The sequence below is a fragment of the Lytechinus variegatus genome, chromosome 17, assembly GCF_018143015.1.
Source record: "Lytechinus variegatus isolate NC3 chromosome 17, Lvar_3.0, whole genome shotgun sequence".
Classification (NCBI taxonomy): domain Eukaryota; kingdom Metazoa; phylum Echinodermata; class Echinoidea; order Temnopleuroida; family Toxopneustidae; genus Lytechinus; species Lytechinus variegatus.
Window position 1 is genome coordinate 7966883 of NC_054756.1, and position 26269 is coordinate 7993151.

The 26269-nt window shown below is 37.8% G+C and overlaps 1 protein-coding gene across 1 annotated transcript; it reads left to right on the top strand.

The window, feature by feature from the left end:
- Positions 1-11233: 11233 nt before the first annotated feature.
- On the top strand, positions 11234-25612 carry LOC121430525. Its single transcript, XM_041627813.1, has 3 exons — positions 11234-12005; positions 18072-18204; positions 23168-25612. Exons 1-3 carry the CDS (start codon positions 11987-11989, stop codon positions 24663-24665), a joined length of 1650 nt encoding a protein of 549 aa, XP_041483747.1. The 5' UTR covers positions 11234-11986; the 3' UTR covers positions 24666-25612.
- The last annotated feature ends 657 nt before the right edge of the window (positions 25613-26269 follow it).

Here is a 26269-nt window from a genome sequence, read left to right on the forward strand (position 1 = left end):
ATGGATTGTCGTTGTCAGCAAAAATACTTGAAAATGTGCATGACAAACCGAATCGTATGTTGAATATGTTATATTGAAAGAGCAGATTGGATGGCTAAAAATAGATTTAAAAAAATGAAAAAAGCCCAAACACTTGCAAAAATTAAATAATTAAAAAACGATAGTGTTGATAAAGATTGTGAAAAAATTATCTCTTGCAAAATGTACATGTAATTCTGGATCATTAACTTTCGCGATCGACCAGCCCCCTCCCTCCCCCCCCCCCCCCCCCCAGCCACCTTCCCTCTTTTTAAAAAAAGATAATAATTCAGCTTCACTATGACTATGAATACAATTGTAATGATGACATTGGAAAACGCGTGGGATGGCAGTGAAGATAATCTAATTTATCTCATGTCCGATTCCATATTGCAGACAGTCGCGGATGTGACGTTTTATTATTTTGGTAAAAGTTTGTTGGGGGCTCCCCGAAGGAGTTATCACTTCCTGAAATTAATAAATATCAAGACAGGCAGATGTGCATCATCACAAAGGCGTGAGGGAGGGGCAGATGTGGCAATTTTAGTTCCCATCGTTTATTCATTACTGTTTTCCTTGTGACGATATAATATTCACTGGGGCTTGAGGGGGAGCTGAATGAAAACGCAACTGAAGTTAGCACGCAATCAGTTAAAATAAGTTTTCATCCCTTTCTGTTGATCGTACGCTTATTCAATCACTTATTGATTGATGAATTTATTTTTCTATCTATCTATCTATCTGTCTGTCTGTCTGTCTGTCCGTCCGTTCATCCATCCATCTATACATCTATCTATCTATATATCTGTCTGTCTGTCCGTCCGTCCGTCTATCTATCTAATCTACCTACCTACCTTTCCTACCAAAATAATGCTTACTTAAAAAAGTAAATCAACAAGAGCAGTCGAAACCAAAAAAAAAAGACCGCTCAGGCAGGATAAATAATAAAGTCTTATTTCATAATGCAGTAGTTTAAAGTGACTGACTATATATAGCATTGAATTATTATATAGTGAAAAAAATATTGTACAGATGACTATGCTTTTATCTATTTGAAATAACGGACGACACTTGGCCCTTGGGCGAAAAGCCAGCTCTTTTAATTACATAAAATTCAAATTACTTTTTCTAGAATTCTCTTTGATCAATGATCACACTGAATCCTTTCAAAACTATTTTTTTTTAACTTCCATTGCTATCATGGTGACATATCACTTCTTTATGACTCACTTCTGATATAATCTCCCACTCCTACGTGTAAAACTCAACCAGACATTCATTTCACCCAAAATAGACAATTTTTCTTCAGGGAAAACCTCAATTTTTTCAGGCTTGACAAAATAGGACGTGGGTATGCTCAGGGTCAAACCATAGTACTGAAGTCCATAAGAAATCTTAGTTGAGGTTTTTGTACATTTAATTATTCTTTATTAGGAGAGTCGCTCTTCATTTTCCTGACAGTCTGTGATTACCTTTTGTCCCCTTTCTTTAATTCCCTTGGTGCAATTTGTAGACATAACCTCCCCCTCAGTCTCCCCATATCATGCACGATTGAGACATCACTCGAACTATACCACAGGACCCTGTCTTACAAAGAGTTCCGATTGATCCGATCAATCACAACTACGGAAAGCCAGGATGCAACGTCAACATCTAATATATGACAATGATGAATTTTCATATAGAGTTAAGGTTGATCGGATCAATCGTAACTCTTTGTAAGACAGGGTCCAGATTGTGAGAGTAGGGGTCCGAGATGGATGGCCTTAAAGCTCCCATATGATTTTCTTAAATTTACTCCACTTTTCTTGTGTCTGTGTGTGTGTGGGGGGGGGGGTTCTGCTCCCCGATCCCGGTCACTTTTTACTCATCTTTCTCAGGCTAAAAATACTCTTACGCCTGGACAAAGGTAAAAGTCGGTAAATAATATTCGGTTGACCGCCTTGACCATTCTGCACATAAGCGGATCCATGGGGTGGGGGTGGTGAAGCGACCGCCCCAACTGGCGGCCCAAAAGAAAAATAAAGCAAACTAAAATAAAAAAAATCAAAATTGATAGGAAGATACGTTAATACGATAAGGAGAGGGGAATACTTGGAAAATAGAAATCTGTCGGGTCATGTGCTTAATGAGATTCGTATCTTGTTCAATAAAATTACCTGGCGCTTAAAATACATGTTTTGAAGTCAATATACAAAGATTGAAGAAAAAATAGCTCACACATCGAACTCTCATTATTTTGTTTGATTTATGTATCCTGTTATGGTAGTTTAAGTTTTTATGCTCGGTAAAATGTCCGAGTTCAGGTGTGAATATAAAACATTTTCAGTTCGCTCTTCGCGCTCGTATTATTTATTTTGGAAAATGTCTCCTCTCGACGAATTCTTAAACAGAGCTTAATGTTGGTATAAGCTTCGTGCTCGAAGTGATTGTTAGATAGGCAAACACATCCTGTTTGTGATTACAAAAAAGTGCATAGAATGTTCTGTTTTTCGGGTCTGAATATTAAAAACAAATCACGCTTCACTCTCAATGTTTGCTGCTTAGTATGCTGGTCATTCCAGTTCCTGCAGAGCATATATTATATTTTCACATTCACCGTCAACATGGTAGACTAGAGCATAATGATCAGACATTGAAATACACCGAATATCATTGATGACAGATTCATATTTCATTATACGATATGGGTGTCGCTGACGTTTGGGTATTATGAGATCAAAACCTCCTTCCTAAGACATGGGGGATTATGTTTTCGGTAAGCTGTCATTCAAAGTTGTGATTATCACATTAATAAAAAAAACAATAATCTGCCTCTCAAAGCACTGAATGCATGTAAAACAAAGAAGGATGATTATAAGGACACTATAGTCTTATCAATTTTTATTACTAATCTTACTCTTACTACTACTACTACTACTACTACTACTACTACTACTACTACTACTACTACTACTACTACTACTACTACTACTACTACTTCTACTACTTCTACTACTACTACTACTACTACTATTACTACTACTACTACTACTACTACTACTACTACTACTACTACTACTACTACTACTACTACTACTACTACTACTACTACTACTACTACTACTTCTACTACTCCTACCACTAATACTACTACTACTTTTCCTACTACTCCTACCACTACTACTATATCTCCTATTACTCCTACCACCACCACTACTACTACTACTACTACTACTTCATCTTCTACTACTACTACTACTACTACTATATTACTACCAATATACCACCACTCCATACTACCTTTTGCTATGAAATACGATCGAAATACCAAGAGTTCAAATTATGAAATCACATGAGAGGATATATATGGAATTATAAAGGAAAAAAATAAGAAGAGGACATGGAGAAAGATGTGGATGGAGAAGGGAAGAGAAATAGAATAAATATGAAAAGGGGGAAAAGTGGCAAACAAGTTACAAAAGTATAATCATTACAAAGTATGAGAGAGAGAAAAAAAAAATGTTCCAGAACACGTAAGTCTAAAAGCCTTTTCACACGTGAGTCTTGAATCATCATTGCAATGATGATTGCTATTGTCATCGTGACTGTGATTAGCGTTCGTGATTCTAATCATGTTCTAGTTTGGTTTTACACGTGCTAAATATTCGTCATCAGCCGTATTTTTCACTGGAATCATCATTCAAATTACAATTTTTTTTTACCGTGCGAAAGGGCGGTAAGTGTATCGCAAATGGGCAATGTTCTTTCAACTTATACGGGCAAAACCTGGAAACACTGCAAATAGGAATACATTGATATTGAAATTGAATCAATTATCAAATCCCACTGATATACAATCATTTCTTTAATATAATTAGCACAGTATTTGGCAATGATGAAGCTAACAAACTAGCAACATGCTATATCCTAGATAACCAAGTATTCGGTATTTTTTCCCAATAATATATTTGACTCTCTTCTCTCGAACAAATTTTAACATGGTAAAATATTACATTCATGGTCATAAATTCAAAACAGTATTGCCATTATCATTCAATTTATTTAAGAGCGGCAAAAAGTGCAAACAGCGATTGCACTGTCGAAGTTTAATCACAGGCTATCTAGTTTATTTAAAGTTTAGCTCTTACTCATCGAATAAGAGGAAATCGTTCAAACGATGACAAATCTAGTTCTACTAATTGAATTCCACGCATGCCATCAACCGGTGTGCCGAATTGGTATTCAATTTGAAGAATCAGACAACGATACAGAGCTGTTAACCAATTTCCGACAGGTATCGTTTCCCTTTCCCGCCTTCCTGACACACAGATTCTGTAACCTAGGTAACGCGTCCGTTCTCTTATGAAAGGGTTTCCGATGGTGATACCAGGGATTGATTGACATACATGAAGACTATTGTCCAAATCCATGCGTACCTTGTGGGTGTTTCATAAAGCTGTCCGTATAAGTTAAGAGCGACTTTAAGAACGACTGGTGATCCTTTCTTGTGGTAAATGGTATATTCATTGGCGATGGTTTAGCGCGTAAGAAAGGTTCACCAGTCGTTCTTAAAGTTGCTCTTAACTTACGAACAGCTTTATGAAACGGCCCCCTTGGTTACGATCATTCGGATGGGCATGGGGGCTAAAGAGAAAAATAATTCCATCAAAGATTTTAAAAAAAATATTAGAATTTTTGTTTTTCTAATTCGTGACGTAATATGCGCGTATTTTCCCGATATATCGTCTAGTAAAAAAAAAAAATCAATAAAATGCCACTTTCTCCCCCAAAATAACATGGTTTTTATTGTGTAAGAACAAAAGCCATGATATTTTGGGGGAGAAAATGGCATTGGCCCCTCATGAAAGAAGCAAAGTTTTACTCATGACCATGAACCATTAAAGAAAATGTAAGTTATGCATTTTATCTGTACATAAGATATGGGACGGTGTATTACCACACAAAGGACTTTCTTAAACCTTCACCAGTATTTTTCATTCCTTTTTTTCTGGTATTTTCACCACCAAACTTTTCGTCTGGGTGAACTTCCCCTTTAAGAGTGTTGATATGAAAATGTGGAAATAAAAGTAAAGCAAACTAAACTAAATATCATCGCGACATATCAAACCAATGTTGTGGTTGAAGGAATCCTCGGGGAAACAGAGGTGTAAATTTCCCTGTTTTTCTTCTTCTTTGTGGGGGGGGGGGAGCAGTAAGCTATGCCTCCATGACGTTTCTTCAGAAAATCACTGCCTTGATAAAACGTGCTAGACATCCAGTTATTAATTATATATTAATTATTAAAAAGACATGGATCCGGTTTCACAAATTTGCAACAACACTTAAAAGCTACTGAAATCCTTCACTCTGATTGGCTGGTAGTATATTTGTTACAGAAATTGTGCATTTTTTTATTTTTCACAAGTCTGTATGATAGGGAGCCCTGTATCATCATTACTGTAACGCTACACTGCAAGAACTCCGGTGTTGATTTAACACCAGCCCGGAATGTCAACACCAGAGAAGTATTGAAACACCACCAGTATGGAATCAAACCGATGCTGTTTTAATACTAATTAGTGTTGTGTAAACACCAATCTTGTGTTAGACCAAAACGAAACTGGTGTTGTTTAGTGCTTCTCTGGTGTGGACATATATAGATTCCGAGCCGGTTATAAATCAACACCAGAGTTTTTGCAGTGTACAACAGTGCTGCCAAACTGATCCCAAACTGTCCGATAAAATGCCATTTGAAATCATATCAGTGATAATGATGGTATTGACGACAAGATTTAACCCGCAAATGAATACTTTTGATTCCAATTCATATCATCGCTTTCATAATCATTAATTAGTTAATGGCTTCATTTTAAGAGAGGGGAATGGGATGGGAACTTCATCTGGGAATAATTAGAGATGGCTTTTCTCCTACATCACAGACAAGGAAGATATAGTCTCCTTAGAAATAAGGGGGAATTAGTGACCGCCTTTAACCAATTATGAGATGATCTATGATTTCCACATCTCTATAAGGTAATTATGATTGGATGACTCGGGATTAGAGAGTCTGTCTGTTGCTTTCTGCGCATCGCATTTTTAACCTGTCTCAAATGAAATAGTACTGTCAATTTTTGTTTATATTAGTATCGTTGATGATATTGCGTTTTTGTGTTACAAAAATGTATCCGCCTGTATTTTATGTATGTCAAAATACTAGGATATTTTGTACAATATATGGATATATGGATGATTATTTGTCTTTTATGAACTGGGTTTTTGTTGAAATTGTAACATTTTACAATGTACCATTACTATGATAACTGAATCATTTTAATAATACTATTACAAAAAAAATGGTAGTAGAAGTAGGAGTAGTAGTAGTAGCAGCAGCAGCAGTAGAAGTAGTAGTAGTTATAGCAGTAGTCGTAGTAGTAGACTAGTAGTAGTATAGTAGCAGTAGCAGCAGCAGCAGCAGTAGTAGTAGCAGCAGCAGCAGCAGCAACAATAGTAGTAGTAGTATAAGTAGTAGCAGTAGTAGTAGTAGTAGTAGTAGTAGTAGTAGTAGTAGTAGTAGGAGGAGGAGGAGTAGTAGTAGTAGTAGTAGTAGAAATAGTAGTAGTATGTTACTAGTAGTAATAGTATCAGCAGTAGAAGTACTCGTAGTAGTCCGTTTTATGATCGTTTTAATAATATTCGCCTATTCTTATCATCGAACATCTCTCTCTCGCTCGATTTTTTTTCTTTGCTTTTATTTAAACCAACTCACCACCTATTCGAATAAAATTAGTGAGGGTATATTTTATAACAAATATTGCGCGATTTATTTTTCTCGAGCGAAAGGAAAATTGAACTTCTACTGAACTGCTAAGAAAGGTACGCTCACATTCATGCATTTAACGGATGTGATGACGATCCAGGGATACCCCAGCCCAGGGTTTCGAATCAGCGGTACTCCTCTTAAATCGCGGCAGGTATTACAGGGTTCAAAATCTCACAGTTTACCTAGCTGACACTAATTTTCAAAATCTGTTCCTATAATGTACCTCTGATCAACGAGAGGATTTTGACAGATATACATTTACTTAGAAAATTAGAATATTTTGCTACTTAAAAAGAAATCATGCCCCAATCCTTCGATGGAAAAAAGGTTCTGCTACATACAGCAGGGCTGTGCGCTTTGGTGGAGTTACTGGCTCTGAGGCGGGGGGGGGGGGGTTCAAATATAAAGAATAAGGAAGGGAAGGAAGAATCAATATGATCATGATCAAGAGAATTCTATATAGACCGGTTATAATATCACCCATTTCATTCAATGCTATTCATTTGATATTAGGTTGTATAATTTTTCGAATAGAAATGAAAATTTGTGTGTGTGTATGTATCCATTTAGGCACTACCCCCTGCATGATGAGGTGCAACGATAAATGAATTCTTTAGAGAAACCAAGCACCTTCATAATCTGATCTACATGCTAAGAAGTATCCAGCCAAAACAAAGAGGAAATAAAAAAAATAAATGGAAAAAAATAAAAAGGTGACATCTTTGTTTTGTGATTTTACTGCTTTTGAACTGTTTCAAATCATCCCAATTACCTGTAAATATTGTGATTATATGTGATTTTGAATACCAATAAAACACACAATTAAAAAAAAAAAAAAGAAGTATCCAGCCTGGGTAAATCGGCTGCTTGTTGGTTGCCATGGAAACGTAATCTGGAGGAAAAGTGGATATAAACTTGAACCCAGTGAAATGTGACATGCTTAACTATCACTTACGTGTGATCACGGTCTTTGAAAACACATCTTAAGTTGATTTGAAGTCAATGTTGCAAGTGACAGAGTTTAATTTAGATTAAAACCTCCCAAGGAATCCAATTTAGTCACTGGAATTGAATTATTTATCTTTTCACTAGAACTTAATCACTTGCAAAGTTTCGAGGCAACACGCCCTGATATGAGGCTGATATTAGTTGAAAATGCAAATAATCACCACTTTTTAGTAAAGTAGCATGTGGTTAAACGAAATGAAGAGGCTGAAATTGCGTGCTACCAGTATTTCTGAAATGATTAGAGGAAGCGAAGTGGTTGACGTAGAAAATTGAATATTTCAAGGGTATTTTCATATGACAATTTTATTTAAGATTTGTTATCTAAATCATATGGAAGTTATGTTTTTTGTTGTTGTGTTTTAAATAAGTGCACATACCTAGTTACAAAGAATACGTTTAGCTTTTAGCATTTCCATCTATTTGAAAGCAGGATAAAAGAACATTGGCGATTAAATGCCTTGCTCATGGCCATCGCAGCCGGGGATCGAACCCCGGATTCTCATTTATAGTCGGGCGCCTTAGACCACTTGATAAGTCAAATGCGATAGCTTTCTTTGAAATAAACTTTTGTTACGACTTAAGGGTAGCCTAAGTACTATAATAATCACCTTAAAATGTTAGATTTTTGATATAAATATTCGACCAGATGTAAACGAAAACAAAATTATGATTGAATAAAAATCATACTATACAATGCTTCAAGAAAAAAAATTAGAGGCTAATAAAAAGTCTTGAGCCCGTCCGGCCTGAACCATTACGTAAGAGCCCTCTTTAAAGAACAAGTCCTCTTTAAAGGACACGTCCACCCCCAAGAAAAATTTATTTGAATAAAAAGAGAAATATCAAACGATTATAACACTGAAAATTTCATCAAAATCGGATGAAAAATAAAAAAGTAATGTCCCTATTAAGGTTCACTTCATTTATAAAAAAAATAGTTCTGTGCTTATCTTGAACGGTATGCATATGAGCTAACTGATGACATCACTCACTTAGTATTTCTTTTGTATTTCATTTAATGAAATGTGAAATATTATAATTTTTTCCTCATTGTCCTGTGAAAAAATTCTACCTGAACATGTGGCATTACCAGCATCATTGGCGGCGGAAGCCAATAAATTTAGGGGGTGTCCACCTGAAATTTTGGGATGGACACATGTAAAAATTAGGACAAGCGCCCCAAAAATTTTTGAAAAGCAAAAAAAAAAAAAAAAAAAAAAAAAAAAAAAAAAAAAAAAGGTCATCAACCTAAATTTTAGGGGGGGACAACACACGTGTCAAGGGGGTCCGCGTAAATTTAGGGGGGACGCAGGAAAAAAAATTGACAAGCAAAAAAAAAAAAAACAAAAAAAAGGTTATCAAAACTAAATTTAGGGGGGACCGTCCCCCCACCTCAAATTTAGGGGGGGACCGTCCCCCCACCTCAAATTTAGGGGGGACACGTCCCCCCGTCCCCCCCGCTTCCGCCGCCTATGACCAGCATTGTTCAACATTTTGAAGGTTCAGTCAAGTTGTTCCTAATTGTCAAATCTGTACAAATTGAAATATTGCATTATTCAAACGATAAAAACACAAAAGAAATAGTGAGTGAGGGACATCATCGATTCTCTCATTTCCATGTGACTACATCGTGCATAACTACTTTGTGATAAATAAGCGAAACTTTGAAATATCAAAACTTCCTTATTTTACGTCCGATACTGATGTTAATTTCAGCATTGTGCTTGTCAGATTATCTCTGTTGATTCAAATCAATATCTTTCTGGGGTGGATTTGACCTTTAAACAAGGGATTTGTGAATTTTGTTTTTGCTGTTGGTTGACAGTACCCAGTTTGAATTCGTAAAGAATTTTGAGTGATACACAGCAAAAAGGTTTTAATCACAAATTAGGGGTTTTCGTACCCGAAAAAATTTACTAGCAAAAAATAAAAAAAGGGGGCAAGCCTCTGTTTTCATTTACAAATTTTAAATTTTGCTTCTCAAAGGGGGGGGGGCACATGCCCCCTGTGCCCCCCCACCCCATTGATCCGCGTCTGCAAAGAATGAACAGTACTAACTCTCCAAAAGTGCTACCCTACCCCCACTTCCCAAATTGCATTCTTTTCGTAGTCATTCCTTTATAAGCCCTGTCGGATGGTGGATAATTGGAAATGCATTTCCACCCGACTTCGACGACCATGTCTATTCGATGTCACATTGGTTTGACCTCTACTTCCGGTCTATGAGTAGGATACATTATCACGCGCCCATTCGTGAGCCGTTCCAGCACTCGGATTGGTCGAACATTAACATCGCAGGGGGTAGGAACTTGTTTCCTCTCTCACTCTCTCTCTCTTGAAACCGCCATGCAAGTCGACGAAAGAGCGGGAAAACTTTGCTTGGTAAGCAATTTTGGCGCGTTTCGTCAAACTTCGGAGATTGTTTTGTAATTACTGTGAGCACATCATTAATGGGAATTCCGATCTCGTCGCATCGAAATGAAAGTGGAAAGTGATCGTTTCGGAAGAAAGCAAACCTTCGAAGGAGCTATCATAAGTGTTGATTTATAATCTTTGTCACATGTAAGGAGGAAGACTAGAAGATCTAGTGAGCATACGGAATGCACAAGGGGGGCAACAAACTGCTCTTCTAACATCTATCCCCTCCCACCATTTAATTTTTTTTCTTTTGGATGAGAAATTACCGAAGAGCTACTTATACATTGTCACTCTTCGGATTGTGACGCTGGTCTGACACCTGACATTTGGCATTAACGGTCAAATTCCTAGCTAGACTTAATTATTGCAGTGGTTAAGAACCCTCATGTCATGTACATGCTGAAATTACTCACTTAAATTCTACGTCACGATCGCCTTTGTTTCTTGGCATTTCACCAGTACCTCACCCTTGGACGTTTCGTCAGATAACTACTCGACCTACAAAAAAGTAATTCCTTATTCTCATCCTACAGTGACATCACCAGTTATCCGTGCACAAGAAGTACAATAACAACAGGAAAACATAGCTTATACCCCTTTCATAAACCCCATTAAAATGAATTAGGCGGCTAATAGCAGCATAATTTGGTCGTAAAATTGGAGGAGGACAAGAGTTATCCGCATTACTCTGATGCTGCTATTATCCGCATAATAGCAGCATCGGGACAAGATTTTGAGTTTATGAACGCATTTCCAAATTATGCGGATAATTGCCATGGTGCGGTCACAAGGTCACCCTTTTCCAACACAACCGCATCGGAGGGGGCGTGTCCAGTTGTCATGGCGATTATCCCCCTTTTTCAGGACGGGCGCTCGTAAAAATAATGCGGCTTATTTTCGGAGTTTATGAACGCAATTTTTATTGAATTATCCGCATTACTCTTAGGCGGCTAATTGGAGGATAGGTTTATGAAAAGGGTATTAGAACAGGTGGATAATAAACAAATCGTGAAATATAAGACGTCATTACTACACCGCCTTCCTTCTTGGAATATAACCAACTTCTTAATTGCCTATTTTTAATTGGCAAGTTTGTAGTGCCTTGCTACGCCCTCCGATAAAGGTCAGATGATTTCGTCTAGCGGGTAAATATGTTCATCATGTTCATGAGATCGTGAACCCATGTCCACGGTGAACCTAAATGCAACCGCTATACAAAACCGTACCTCGACCACATATGATCTTAAACTTCCTGACGAGTTTTGATTAACTTGTTATCATTGTCGCTCGCTGTCACCTTTTCCCGAATTCGATTTTTAGTCTCAGTTCGTAGATCGAAAGAACTTTCACTTATTGACTACCACCAAGAAACCACTGAAACAAGTCTGCTTGTTGGCCTCTGCGCACAGATTGTTATCAATAAGTTTCCTACTCGTGGAAGCTTTTTACCTACATATCAAAACAATGTTCGCTGATCTCTGAACTGCATTGTTTCACACATTGAGAAAGGATTATTCCAGTCATTCGTGCAAACAACGCACTAACACAGGTATTCCAGCAGAGGAAGAGTTAACTCACTGGACCCTATTCTAAGGACTTTGATCATTTCGGGAATCTCCAAATCCAGTCTTTTTATTTTCTATCACCTCAGAATCGTTTCGTCGCATTTTACTTTCACATCGACCACTTTCGTTTTCATTTTGGATTTAGCCAACTTAGATGTGAGGATTTATTAGGAACATGTCACTGAATATTACAGGTAAGATTTCATATTGTAGGCTACTAGATCTACATGTAGATCTAGATTAGCTCAACTAGGACCCTTTTAACAATAATGATTATCATTTCAAACATGAGTGTAGGATCACGGTTGCGAGTATTGCTAGTATCGAACAGTTGGGATGGGGCAGATTAAGAGCGATCAGTAACAATTATCTTTCATTAATAATTAGTTTTATGAAACGCTCGCAGGCAATCCTGTGCCGAAGCAGTGGTCAGGCCAGTGCCGGATTCTGGGGGGGGGGGGGGAGGCACAGCCGGCCCGTGGCCCCCTTTTGAGAGTCATCAAATTTTTCAACGTAAATATTCCGTTTTTCACACAAGTATACCCCCTTTTGAAAGTCACAGCATATGCATGGCAACATGTTGTTCAATCACAAGTGAGGACCTTGAGTTTTTTATGTTGCTTGTCAAATTTTCCTGGGGAAAATGTGCCCCCCCCTGGAAAGTCTAAATTGGATCCGCCCCTGGATCAGGCAACGGCTGTATTCATGTTTCCGTCTGGTATAGTTCGACAAAATCGATATTTTATATATTACATGAGAGAGAGAGAAAAAAAAATGATTGTGCATGTTATCATCTCTCGTATATCGAAGCCTGCATATATCACATCTCATTTGCATAATATGACCAATTTCTTGACTAATGGGTGTTGCAAGAAACTTGCGATCAAATTTTTGGTCCTTGAATCAATCATATATCTTGTAGTTAATTGCAAATTAGTGATTGATTGTTAATCTGCTCTTTGAAACAAGAAGATTATTCTGATTTGCTACAGCTAAAGTTGATCTATCAGTTGTAAAATTGCAAGAGAATATTTGCAATATTATTGATCGCAAATATTTTCTTGCAACACCCCCTAAGCCTCTTGTTTTTGTAATTAGCAAGCCTTATTAATCCAAGTTATTGTTATTGCGCACTTCCTCTTTAAGCTTATTTTGATAATTAAAAAATTCAAACTCACTATTTGTTGGAGTGGACTTGACTTTTAGTGATAAAAGGGCATCGTCATCCATATTGGAAAGGGCGCAGTGTCTCACAGTGTGTTCACATTATGGAACACAATGTGAAATCACTTTCACACGTTAAATTTGAGTATTTCAACAGTGTGAATCACACCAACCGCGTAGCCAGGATTTCATTTTGGAGGGGGCGGTAAATGCACGCGAAGCGCGCTCCCTAGGGGGTGGGTGCAGGGAGGGGGAGTTTCCCCCTCCCGCGCGAAGCGCGAAGCTTTTGGTGTTTCATAAATTAAAATGAAAAGGAGCCGTCTCTCTTGTCTCTAGTGCCTATTTCAGCTCCAATTCAGTTGACTCATTGTGATTTTGAACATTGTTTTCATGAACCTTAATTTGTTTTCAAAAAGTGATTGTGAACGCACAAAAAAGGAATACATTGGAGGAAATTAAAATAATAATACCCTCGCGCGAAGCGCGGAAGCTAAAGCGTTTTATCAGTTTTTTTTTGCCATGAAAAGGGTCCCGACTAAAGGGTCTTCAAAGATATAATGAATACTTCCCTTGGAAAGATCAGATTTGATTACAAACAATTTAGCGACAGTGCATATCTTTAACTCGCAAAACAGAGGAGAAGAAGTGTATATATGCCGGGAGAAAGATATTCAGCCCCGCGCAGAGCAATGAAACTGTGAAATTTCAAAGGGCGGACGTTTCATCAAAATAATGCAGATATGTCTAATACCACCATCGGCTCTAATTAAAATGATTTTCTAAGATTATTGAACTTCTTTATGAGGAAATAGTGCGCAGAAAGTTGAAACTTCTGTGATTTATTTAAATTAAATTAAAAGAGAGGATTCCTAATTTCTTTGACTTATCTTTAAGTGCTTCATTTTGAATAATAAAGAAACTTAAGTGTCATTCAACATTTCAAACTGAGGGCGCAAAACAGGGCAGGAGATGAATGTGAAGGGAAATGACATGAAGTTTAATAGAATTTGATAAAAAAATTATATTGTGCTTCTTTATTTAATACGACGCGAATTTTAGGAACCTGTTTGCCCCAGAATTATGGTTGTTTGGTAATGAGCTGAAAAGCAGGAGAAGTTGATTTTATGGAGGTGGAAATTGATATAAAATTTTACCCGCCCGGAGCCGACCCGACCAGAAGTTGCGCAATCAATTAAAAAAAAATATAACTTCATATACTTTGGCGTAGCCTTACTCTAATTCCATGCCATAATGGATACATTTGAACTTTAACCGGTAAGAAACACATATACCTGAGGTGGAAAAACAGGGTTAGAGAAAGGGTGAGGGAAACAATGGAGAATTGCAATATTGTCATTTAACCGCGCGCAGCGCGGAAGAAAAATTCATATATAAATTTAGAGCAAGAGTGATGGAGTTTCTCTTTTAAGAAAAAAAAAGAATAAAAAGAAAAAAAACACAAAGCTACCTTTCTCCCCTTTCCTCCCTTCCCTTTTTCTTTTCTCCTCTCTTTTTTCCCTTCTTTTTTTCTTTTTGGGGACGTTTTGGGGGGGCGACCGCCCCCACCGCCCCCCTGCCTACGCGCCTGAATCACACATTCACATAGCCACCCATGACTGTAACCACACTGTGAACAGTCACACTGTCGAAGTGTCCACAGTGTGAAAATATATTCACACTGTGTTGAATTTGAGTATTTCAACAGTGTGCATAATATTTTCACATGGTCCACACTGTTCTTTCCAGTAGGGCAATGCACTTCATAGTCTTGATCGTACTTTGTTATGCCACATTGCTCACTTGAAACCCTCTTTATTATTACCTCCGTTTTCAATATTGAATCTTTATAGTTTTACCGTTTTAAAATACACTTAATGTATTATTAGGGTTGTGCATCATTTTGAAAGTGAGTTTTGCAATTAATAATAAAAATAAAAAATGCGCTGTACTCCTGTGGGTGGAATTTGCATACGTTTGATGTTGCATTTTTTGTAGTGACCGTATGGTAAAGTGAAAGTCCGACATAAAAAAATAAAGGCCTGACTCAGTAAAAATCGGATGTTATCGATGAACATCGTAATTACATAGTTGGCAAGCTTTGATGCTGAACTCAGCTAATAATTGAAGAACGTTCTACAATCCAAATTACAAATGATGGTTTGCTCTGTTATCTTTACAACTACATTTTTCAATTTTTAAGGATAGAAATATATATGCATAAAGTTAATGTAGCATACTCTCTACAAGCCCTAACACTGTCTGAAAAATATATATATATCTAGGTTGTTGTAAAGACACATGACTTGAAGATGTGATTTGATGGTCCAAACGAATTTCAGAAAAATAATCCTGGCATTTAAAAGCTTAGTTGTGCGTCACATTCAATTTCAATTCAATTCTTTATTTCATTTCCATTTAAACATAATACAACGTATCATAATACCCCTTTCCCCCGTTATAAAACTGCATGCCTTTCGCTGTCATGAACCATTATAGTTATATATCACTTTATTTGCAAATCTGCACATTAAAGGAATACAATATACGCCCAGGACATTTCTCTAAAATGGGAAAATGAAGGGCAATAAGTGATATTGGAATACACTTCGTACGGGAAGAGGACCAAGTGAACTCAATTCATTATCTAATCATCTACTTCCCACGAGACACTTAATCACAATTGTTACCCGCTGGTTATATGTATCCATTGATTAATATAACGTTTTGAAATGAGCAATCCCAAATGAAACACGAGATAAAATCTGCTAATTAGATTTGCACTCTCACTGGTGTTAATCGTTTTGACGAGCTTTGGATTAGATTGTGTTTTAAAAACCTGCTGTGCTACCTGAGTGGGGCCTCCCGCAGAAAACCTGGCAAATCATCTTATAAATGAAGAAATGTGATGCAGCCCTGCATGAAAAAATGCAGGGAATACAGGGCGGTTGGGGTGAGGGGGGGGGCTTGGAGGCCAACGACTCCCAAAATGGGTTCACAAGAACGGAAAGGGAGAGAAAAGGAAAGTAAAGGCAAAAAGTGAAAATACGATACTAGTTTCAGCATATTATAGCACAATCAATTACAAAATTAGATTTTATTGCAAGGTCAGTTTTTTATGCTCGTTCGCGTAGCTCTCTTGCAGCTTCTAGTTGAAATTTTGCCCCATATGCCATGTCTGACCACTTCAAATATATTCAGTTCATTATGCCAGTGTTGTAATGAATTGTTATAATAATCTTGGACACTCTGTTATGATCAACAATAAGGTTTTTGAAAACAAATCATTCCCCTATTGTCCTTTCAATTGTGGATTTTATTTTATCAATAACCTTCCGTTTTCAACGGAAATTTGCTGCCCTAAACCGGGGTTCACATGCCCTTAGTGGATCATGAGTGACAAAGGGCTTTCCCTATAATCTGTCTGCATGGTCTCTGTGAAACGTTCTTAGAATGTTAATAATGGTATTGTAAAATGTATCGGGGAAAGTTTAACCAGCACGAGGGTAATTATGTGTCCAACCAAAGGTGCACTCTTAACATGCTTAAAGGCCAAGTCCATCCCAGAAAAATAATGATTTGAATTAATAGAGAAAATCAAATTAGCATAACGCTGAAAATTTCATCAAAATCGGATGTAAAATAAGAAAGTTATGACATTTTTAAGTTCCACTGATATTTCACAAAACAGTAATAATATGCACAACTCAGTTGCATTCAAATGAGACAGTCGATGATGTCCCTCACTATTTTTTTTATTGTTTGAATTATACAATATTTCATTTTTTACAGATTCGACAATAAGGACCAACTTGACTGAGCCATATAGTATTAGACAATGTTAATTCCACATGTTCAGGACGGAATTAATCGTTGTTTCACTTGACAATGAGGGGAAAATTAGAATATTTCATATTTCACATAATAAAATACAAAAGAAATAGTGAGTGGATGACGTCATCAGTCTCCCCATTTGCATACCTGCCAGGATGTGCATATACTGTTTTGTGAAATCAAGCGAAACTTTAAAATATCATATTTTTTTTATTTTTCATCCGATTTTGATGAAATTTTCAGTGTTATGTTTGTTCGATTTTTCTCTTTTTATTCAAATCAACTTTTTGTTGGGGTGGACTTGTCCTTTAAAGAAAGGATTCTGATTAGAACCTTTCTTTGGCCCCCTAATTCGTCCAATTGCCGACTCGTCTATTATCATATGGTCTACCATCAGTTCGTCCACTCCCCCACATAGTCTAGTTTCATTTAGTCTAATGCCTTTTCGTCTAATGACCAGTTGGCCCAATAGCCATTTAGTCCATGTACCGTTTGGTCTCATTGGACTAAGTTGAATTGTGCAAAATGAATGAAATTGAAATGGATATTAGACCAACTGGTTATGAGACGAAATGGTCATAGACGAAATGTTGATTAGACAAAGTGATGATTGGACTAAATCATTGTTAGACGAAATGTTGATGGACGTAATGGCAATAGACTAAATGAAGTAGATTATGTGGTGAGTTGGCAGTAGACGAATTTGCAATTACCTTGTTATATACGATTCTTTACATCATCAATGACCACATACGTCACATAGGCAGGGGCGCATCCAGGATGTTTCATGGGGGAGCACATTTTCCCGAGGAAAAGTTTGACAAGCAAAAAAGGGTAATCGCTTTCAAGGGGGGAGCATACTTCTGTTTTAACAGCATTTTTACATTACAAATTTAAACTGTGTCTCTCAAAGGGGGGGGGGGCACGGGGCGGATTCGCCCCCTCCCCCTGGATCCGCCAGTGAATATTGGTTTATTACCACCGTTCAAAGGAATCGTTTATAACAATTTTCTAATTTGTCGTTTTGCATCCGACGAAGATTCTGCTAGGATCGAAGATTAGGCCCCTTTTGACTCTAATTTTCTAATTCGTATTGTATCATGGAATCGGGCCTATTGCTAAGAATGTTGCATTATGGTTTAAGAAAAAAACCTAGACATATTTAAGTTGTTCAGGAATTAAGGTAGGACTATGTCGGTTAACACCCTGGTTTTTGCCGGTTAAGACATTGTATGATCACTTTTTACTATATCATCTTGTTTCAGATGTTCCCTCTCCACCCCCACCTTCGACTACCATGGCTCCGGTTCAACATCATAAAGCCATGGAAGACATCTGCATCACCTTAGCCGTCTTCTCTCTCATCATCATCAACATATCACTTTTCCTATTTTGGAGGTAGGTATATAATAGGCATCCACTAACTTATCAGTGATAGATGTATTAAACAATCTCGGACCCAAGACACTTCCTTGCGGGATGCCAGATAACAATGACAAAAACCGCGGTATTGAGCAGTCTGGTGACGACGAGAGGTGTTGAAACAGTGCCTTGAAAAAAACTTGCAATCAATTGAAAGACAAGTCGGGGAAGAAAAAAAGCCATAAATCTTGCGATTGAATTGAAAATGTGCACGTGATTGCGGTGGCATCAGAAAATTTTGTATTTGGTTGCTGATATTTTATTCCCCGGGACTGAGATTTAAGACAAACATTAACCAAAAACTTCAGATCAAACGGTTTCTTAAATTTTATACAAATATGTTGAATTTGTGACCAACCAGTCTGAAAGCAAATATCAATGCGAGGGGAGGGGGGGGGGCAGGTTGGTAAATTGTTAATTAAATAGGAGGTCTTATATGGCTGATAGTTGAGGACAATTGTAATTGTCTCAGTAAAAATTAACTTTATGCAACTGGTTGTGCTGTTGTTTTTACACTGGAAAAAAACCGGCGTTGATGTAACACCAGACCGGAATCTATATATGTCCACACCAGAGAAGTGTTAAAACACACCAGTTTGGTTTGGTCTAACACCAAATAGGTGTTTATACAACACCAATTAGTATAAAAAAGCATGGGTTTGATTCCAAATTGGTGTTGTTCCAATACTTCTCTGGTGTGGACATAATATATAGATTCCGGGCTGGTGTTAAATCAACACCCGAGTTTTTGCTGTGTATTAACACATTACTAAGTGGACAAACGTTGTAAGCATTGTTGGACTGACGATGTATATGCCCGTGCATTTCAACCGATGCTGCAACGTTGCCAGCACCAACGTTGCACTAACGTCCATTGGAAATCAATCAACGTTATCAGACAACGTTGGAACATTGTTGCCGGACAACGTTAGACAAAAGTTGTAAACATCATAGTCTGAGAATGATTATGTTGCCAATATATTAGGCAAATTTGCGAAAAGTTTCCCTTGCTCACCACTTGAATTCCTTATTTATCTGCTATATGATTAAAATAATATATACATGTCCCAACTTTCGGCCAGTCCACGTGACATATTAACAGATCATAGGTTTATAATGTTTAGTTGTTTTTATGTTGTCATCAAATTGGTCGTCAACCAATGTCTACCCAGGGGCCCGTTTCATACGGATTTACATCTGTTGTAACTTTGCCATTATGGCAACTACCATGAAAACCTTGATTTTGATTGGCTGCTGAGCCCTGTTACCATGGTTACCATTATAGTTGCCATTATGGCAAAGTTACAACAGTTGTAACTCTTTATGAAATGGGGCCCCAAATATCTGCAAATGGCGAGATAAAATAGAGCAATAAGTGCTCTGGTGTGCATTTCAAATCTGATTCAGAAGATGATAGCAATCAGAAAGGATCGAACTCTCCGTAAATGATGGGATTTCGTTTCAGTTTTCAGAGAGTAGATCAACAGTATCATGATATTCATCTAAAGGCCTGCAGTACTTGGTAACTTTAAACCCGGGTTATCAAATATGAAACAGTCGTAGATCTTGCACCCCTATCCTATAATACGGTGATCTGAAACTTAATTACGTGTATTTTGTGCACCACAATACATCTGTATTCATGTATCTGATGACTAATTTGAACATGCGTCTGATGCAACCTAACATCCTTCCTTTATCATGTTTTATCTTTGATCCCATTCTATCCCATATTATAACGCCAAGGGCATTGTATTTCAAAGAAATAATTAAAACAGGCAGACAATTTTAACTTTTCAGGGACACTTGTGACGTTAAATACATTAATGATTCAAGACTTTCCAATGCTAATATAATGATACATGATAATAATTGGGGGTAACATTGGGCTGAATTGAAAAATCCACTCTAAACCCTGTTAAGCAAAGCGTATATAGCAATTGTTCGTAGGACTGATTGATATCACTGGTCATGACGTGCAAACTAAAGTAGAAATCTAAAATGCGACCATCTTCTAATCTGTGTTTGTGTGACCGTCCCCATCAATCAAGTTGTTTCTAAATCACTGAGCGGACATGTGATAGAAGCGTATAGATTTTTTTTTAAAAAGGAGATGAATACCCTGCAAAAAATAGTTACGATAACAGAGACACCATATCGTACAATCCTTTATTCATTTTTGAGACCTCACAAAGGAGTTGCTTCCCTGAATGTCTTGCATTGCAAATTTCGTATTTTTTTTTTCAGTAATCCTTCGTTCAAGCGATTTTAAGTGATTATGCAGGATAAATGATCAGTTTATGTTATGATTTTTATCTTTTGATTTCATTCTTTGCGAATTGATTGCATTTAGCATTATTCAATCGTCTTGACTTTGGAAAAAAAATCTTGTAATTCAAAATGAACCGATTTTATATAAATATATATTTATACATTTGGGGTTGGGGGGTTCGTGAATTGATTTGAAAGTACATGGTATACAGAGTAGTAAATGCTATTTTATGATTGATCTGGTATTATTTTTGAATATTTCCTTTTATATCAATCCTTAGCCATGTTTAAAGGTTAAATTATCATGATTATACATTCAGATCATAACACAAATATCAAACCTTTAAACTGTGCAGGTCAGTTTGTAATCAACTTGTATTTCGCAGACGGTAATTCCCCTCAGGACATGACAGGAAAAGCGGGATAATCCCCGCCGAAACGGCTGCCGCACCCTTCTCAAACCACCCTTAATCAAAATGAGTTGTCAAGAGTGGGGATTAAACAGATGAAGTCGGTGTCATAAGCGACTGAATCTTGAGATCCCAAATCCTAGGGTCCTCTCGGATGATAAATGAGTTTCCATTTCGGAAATGTTGTGGGAGATGATGGGCGATGCTTTGACTAGTTGTAACGTTTAACGAGTATGATGAGGGTGATTTAGCGGCAGTGGCGTATCCAGGAAACACTCAACGCACAGGGCAAGCACTCAATTTCACCCGCCCTTGCGGTACCTGACACAGGGGGCAAGTGTAGAAATCCCCCACCCCTTTTAAAATGTCGACGTCTGTGACTTCTTGGGATGTTTATGTTTATCAGGGCCCCGTTTCATAAAAGGGTTACACTTCGTAATTCCGAAGGTTCGTAATTCCGAAACACGTAAATTGCCTTTACCTCGATGTTCGTTAATCCGAAAACGTAAAAGGGTTCGTTAATCCGAACATTTGTGGCGTTATTCCGAAGGTTCGATAATGCGAAAACGAAATAAGGTTCGATGTTCCGAAGGTTCGTTAGTCCGAAAACGAAATAAGGTTCGTTAATCATTTCGTTTTCGAACTAACGAACCTTGGAATTACGAACCTCATTTCGTTTTCGGATTAACGAACCTTCGGAATTATGAACCTTCGGTAATATGAACCTTCGGAATAACGAACCTTCGGAATAACGAAGCTTCGGAATTACGAATGTATGCGCAAAATTATGGTAACTGTGCCATGCAATGGTTACTTGCATTGAATCCTGTCTATTAAAATCCTAGGTGATTGGTTTAGAAGTTCGTTCCTAAATGATGGGATAAACCATATTTTATGAAAAGTCCTTTAATGAAACGTTCTCCTGATCGAATTTTTAATCTTTATTTCCCTCCCTGTTGCACCTCTTCATATTCCCTTTCATGCGCCCCTATCGCCCGGGGTACGCACCCCCTTCCTCCCAGATGTGCAACGGTTGACGGATGAAAGAGGAGGTGTGATGAAAGGGGGAGGGGAAATAAATGTACGCCCTTCACGATAGTGTTCTTCCGATATTTCGTCGCGGGGGTGGGGTTAATATTAAAGGTATTGTTTAACTTTGTGAGCAGCTGATTTAAAAAAAATTCTCAAACCATGATGAAACTGGTGTACAAGTGCATGTATTAGAACTAATAAACCCTGAAAACAACCATTATTGAGAATAAAAAGCAAAAACTACAAGGCAAACCCCGATTTTGTAAATAGGCGTCTTATAGACACCTAAATAGTACACATAAGTGTATGGGATGAAATTAAGATGGTGTTTCCGGTCACTTTATATTTCAATTTTCGAAGCACTAAATAATTATTTTCGAACTCAATTTTTTCTGGGCTTCATTTTTGTAACATATCACAGACACGGGTGACAAGTGTGACCTTCTAGCTCAGATTTTTAAAAAGTCAAACCAATGTTAACCAATCATTTTAATAAATTGTATGTGATTCATCAGAGCATGTGGAGATGTCTCGACAAGAGTATTTCCTAATTTGAATTTATTCGAACTTTGTCATAAGCACGCCCATGATATCAACTGACCATTGCCCGCTAAGAATGCATTGAATAAAGGCAGTCATGATGAACCCGAGATTTGCCAAGCCTAACCGACACTTCACAGACTGAAGGTGGGGGGGGGTTGATATACTTTTAATGGGCGAAATCGTATCCATTCGACATGATCCAGAATCATTTATTGCACTTAGCTTTCAAATGCCACTTGTAATGTGATTTAAGTCATATTAACTGTTAACTGTATTTTCAATTTTGATATGTAAAGTGAAATTTAAAAACGAATTGAACTGAATTTGACTCATTACGGTTCCCATATTAATGCAACTTTATCATTCACGAAACAATTTGAAAAAAAAGGTACAGCGATGTCTACTTTTACATGTGTTTTGATCGGCATTTTAAAAAGTAACGGAATGAAATACTGTACACTTTCTTTAGACATCAAGAACAATATCGATGTACATGCATGGGCAGATATTCATCCTGAATCGATGAGGGCAGCCCGTCAATCACCTTCTTTTATGGACAAATAAATTCGTACATTGATTATAACATTCAATCGTGATTATGATACTCTTGCTCAATTGCCAAAAGGACATATCCATCCAAACCTATGTAACTTCGATGACTGTATTGATTTTCTCTTTTACAGATACAAAGCATTGGGAAAGTCTCCTCTTCCTTTTCGCCGATATTCAACAGAATCCGAAGGCTACGCAACCCTTCACCAACCAGTTATGACCAAAGACAACATTCACTCTGCCAAGCCTCAGCGTCGTGTTCAGGAAGTCCTGAAGCAGTATGCTTCCACGGTAGTCCGGGCAGGTCAGAACCACATCGCCAGGAAATCCAGTGGCTCTTTTTACGCTTCTTTCAGCGGGGAAAGCAGCCCCGATGCCTCGCCGGTCCATGCTGCTATCTCGTCCGATACCAAAAAGAAAGCCGCCACTTTACCGTCAAGGAAATCGGAAGAGCAATGCAGCATCCTTGCCTATGAACAATGTCCAGCGCGGCTTGTTGAAAGTGGAGTTTATGATGATAATTCTATCAAGTTTAAGTTAGGACACCCGGAAGATGATAGCACGACGACGGGTGGCGATAGCGATAGTCAGGTTTATTGCGAAGTTGTTGATTTCGCTGGAAGGCGTCACGGAAGACACATTCGACCTATATCTTTCGACTTCTGCAAGGACCAAGATGATTCGCGTAGTCTTGCTTCACATAACAACAACGATGTTAGCCTCAGTGTGGAGAGTCGAGCGACAGATGATAGCGGTGGTATTGAAAATGTTTATGAAAACTTTAGAAAGAAGAAACCAACTTCGAATTTTGCGTCGATGACCACCAGCAAAGCTTCCCCTTCCCGGGAATCAATCGCCGCTATGTATTCTACATGCAGGACTGTCAGTGGGGATTACGCCACTTGCGATGCGAGTGGAAGCTGGAGACCAACGTCTTTCGCGTTTTGTCGGGACGCTCCCCCAAGCGTCGCGGACACAACACTTTCAAGGACGTCAATGGCCTCGGAACAGTATCCTCAAGATGAGAACTCCACTTATGAGCAGTTCGTAGAGCCGGATGATCCAATATACGCGCAAACTGTGATTCGCAGGAGCAAGAGATCTGTAAAGCAATACCCTTCTTCACTTCCTCGTGATGACATACTCAGCTCGCAGCCTTTGTACGAGCAACCGGTTTTTGAACAACCCCTGTACGAGAACTTGGAGAAGAGCGAGCAAGAGGATGGGGGCGAGACGGACCATAGGTACAGCTCTTTGCACTTAGCTGCCCCCATGAACAGTCACTTGACGGCTTCAGACTCGAAGATAAACGTCAATTCGGATTCGCGAAGAAGTCGTCGCGGACATGCCGGCGGCGGTGCGGAAAACCGGCGAATTAACCCCAGGGATTCCGCGAAACCCGTCATGGACAAGTGTGGTGATGTTTCACCGCACGCGACGAGTCCTGGAGTAAATATTCCGGACACCAACATGACATCAAACCAAAGTTCATTCCATACGATAGCTCGAGAACTAGCTGGACTTCACGAAGACAGTATTGAAGAGTATGACCCCGAAGAAACATTTCCGGTGATGCAGATGCTTTCTGATCGCTATAGCACTGGAAATTTCCTCAACAAATTTTATTAACCCGTTCCTATCGGAATATTTTACAAAGCATGTGGGTATTACTGCATTCAGTAGTTAAACGATTAAGTCTTGGTTGCTCTTTTATTCTTTCATATTATTGATATGATAATTATAATAATAATAATAGTAGTAATGGTTTGCTCTTGTGTATAGCTCTTCTGCCACAAAACGGATCTACATAAATCTGTCTAACATGCAGTTTCTGCAAAAAAGGAATAATAACAAGGGCTGGGTATCTTAACATAATAGCGATAATAGTCTCCACTATTTGTAACAGGTCATAATCTCTTCTTAGCATGCTAAGATGGATTTCGATTGCCAAGGAAAAAAATATTGATTTTGTCAAGAGAGGGCGAATCCATATTTCGACGAATGGACAACTTTACTCAAGCTGCATACTCCATTTTAGAAAAAAAATATTTTTATTCAACGCTGCTTACTTTATGTACTTTACGTTAGTTAATAATAGTTAAAACAAGTGTTGACAATATTAAACAAAGTTTAAGTGTTATAATTTTTAATGTTCAATAAATGAAGCATGGTTGGTCAAGCTGTTAAACAACCTTGTAAATATTTTGAACAACGTGTTAATGTGTACACAATCAGAAATATTACCTAATCGACGGTGATTTTCTATTTCGTTTCAGATTATGAAAATACCAAACGGCAACGTGTATTTAATCTTGACAGTAGTTGTCTTCTTGTCTCTCCGTTTCTATTTATGCCGTATCTTAGTTGGAGGACACTAATATATTTTACAAATCGTAATAGAGTTTAATCATGTATAATGCGTTACATTTCTGACCATGAAGACAAATACTGTACATTTGGAGCAGATCGATTTTATTTATTTTCTAATACGATAGTTTGCTCAAGAAGTTGTTAGTGGTCATACTGGTTCTACCTATTTTAGAGGATTTTATAATTAAATTATGTATTATGTGAAATATGATTAAAAAATTGCGGATTAAAACTAATTCCATTACAAGAATGCTAACAGTTTGTTATGTGTTCCTTAATCTGCATTAGTTGTTTGATGATGTAGTGCATTTGTATGTCGATTAACATAACTATCATTTTTTTTATGGGGCAACATTTATTGTTAAAAAGGAACGCAAAAAAAACTTGAATAGGGTATGAATTTGCCCATTAGGGATGGCACTTGTTAGGGTGTAATTGTAAAACCTAATGTACAGCAATATAGTTGAGTGCCCCAACCCCCTGGGGCAAATAGCCTTCTACGACATTGGCTGAACCCATTCGATCTGCTAGCAATTAAAAAAATGATTTGGAATAGTTCTTTGCGTCTTCCTTCTTAAAGAAGTCAAATGTAATGTTAGAATATTGAGTGAAAACGCTATCAGTATTAGCTATGAAGTGATAGTGTCAATAGCTTCCTTATAGGTACGTCTTCAAGAAAAAGGTCCTCCTAGGTTACGGTAGTGGACCGAAGGCAATTTGAAGACAATATTATTGTTAGAGAAACCTTCATGTTCACCGAAATGGACGGAGAGTATATAAACGACCGGTCCAACATCAGAGGGGGATCCAAGATTTTCTAAAGGGTGGGGGTACAATTCCCCGAGGAAAATTCGACAAGCCTA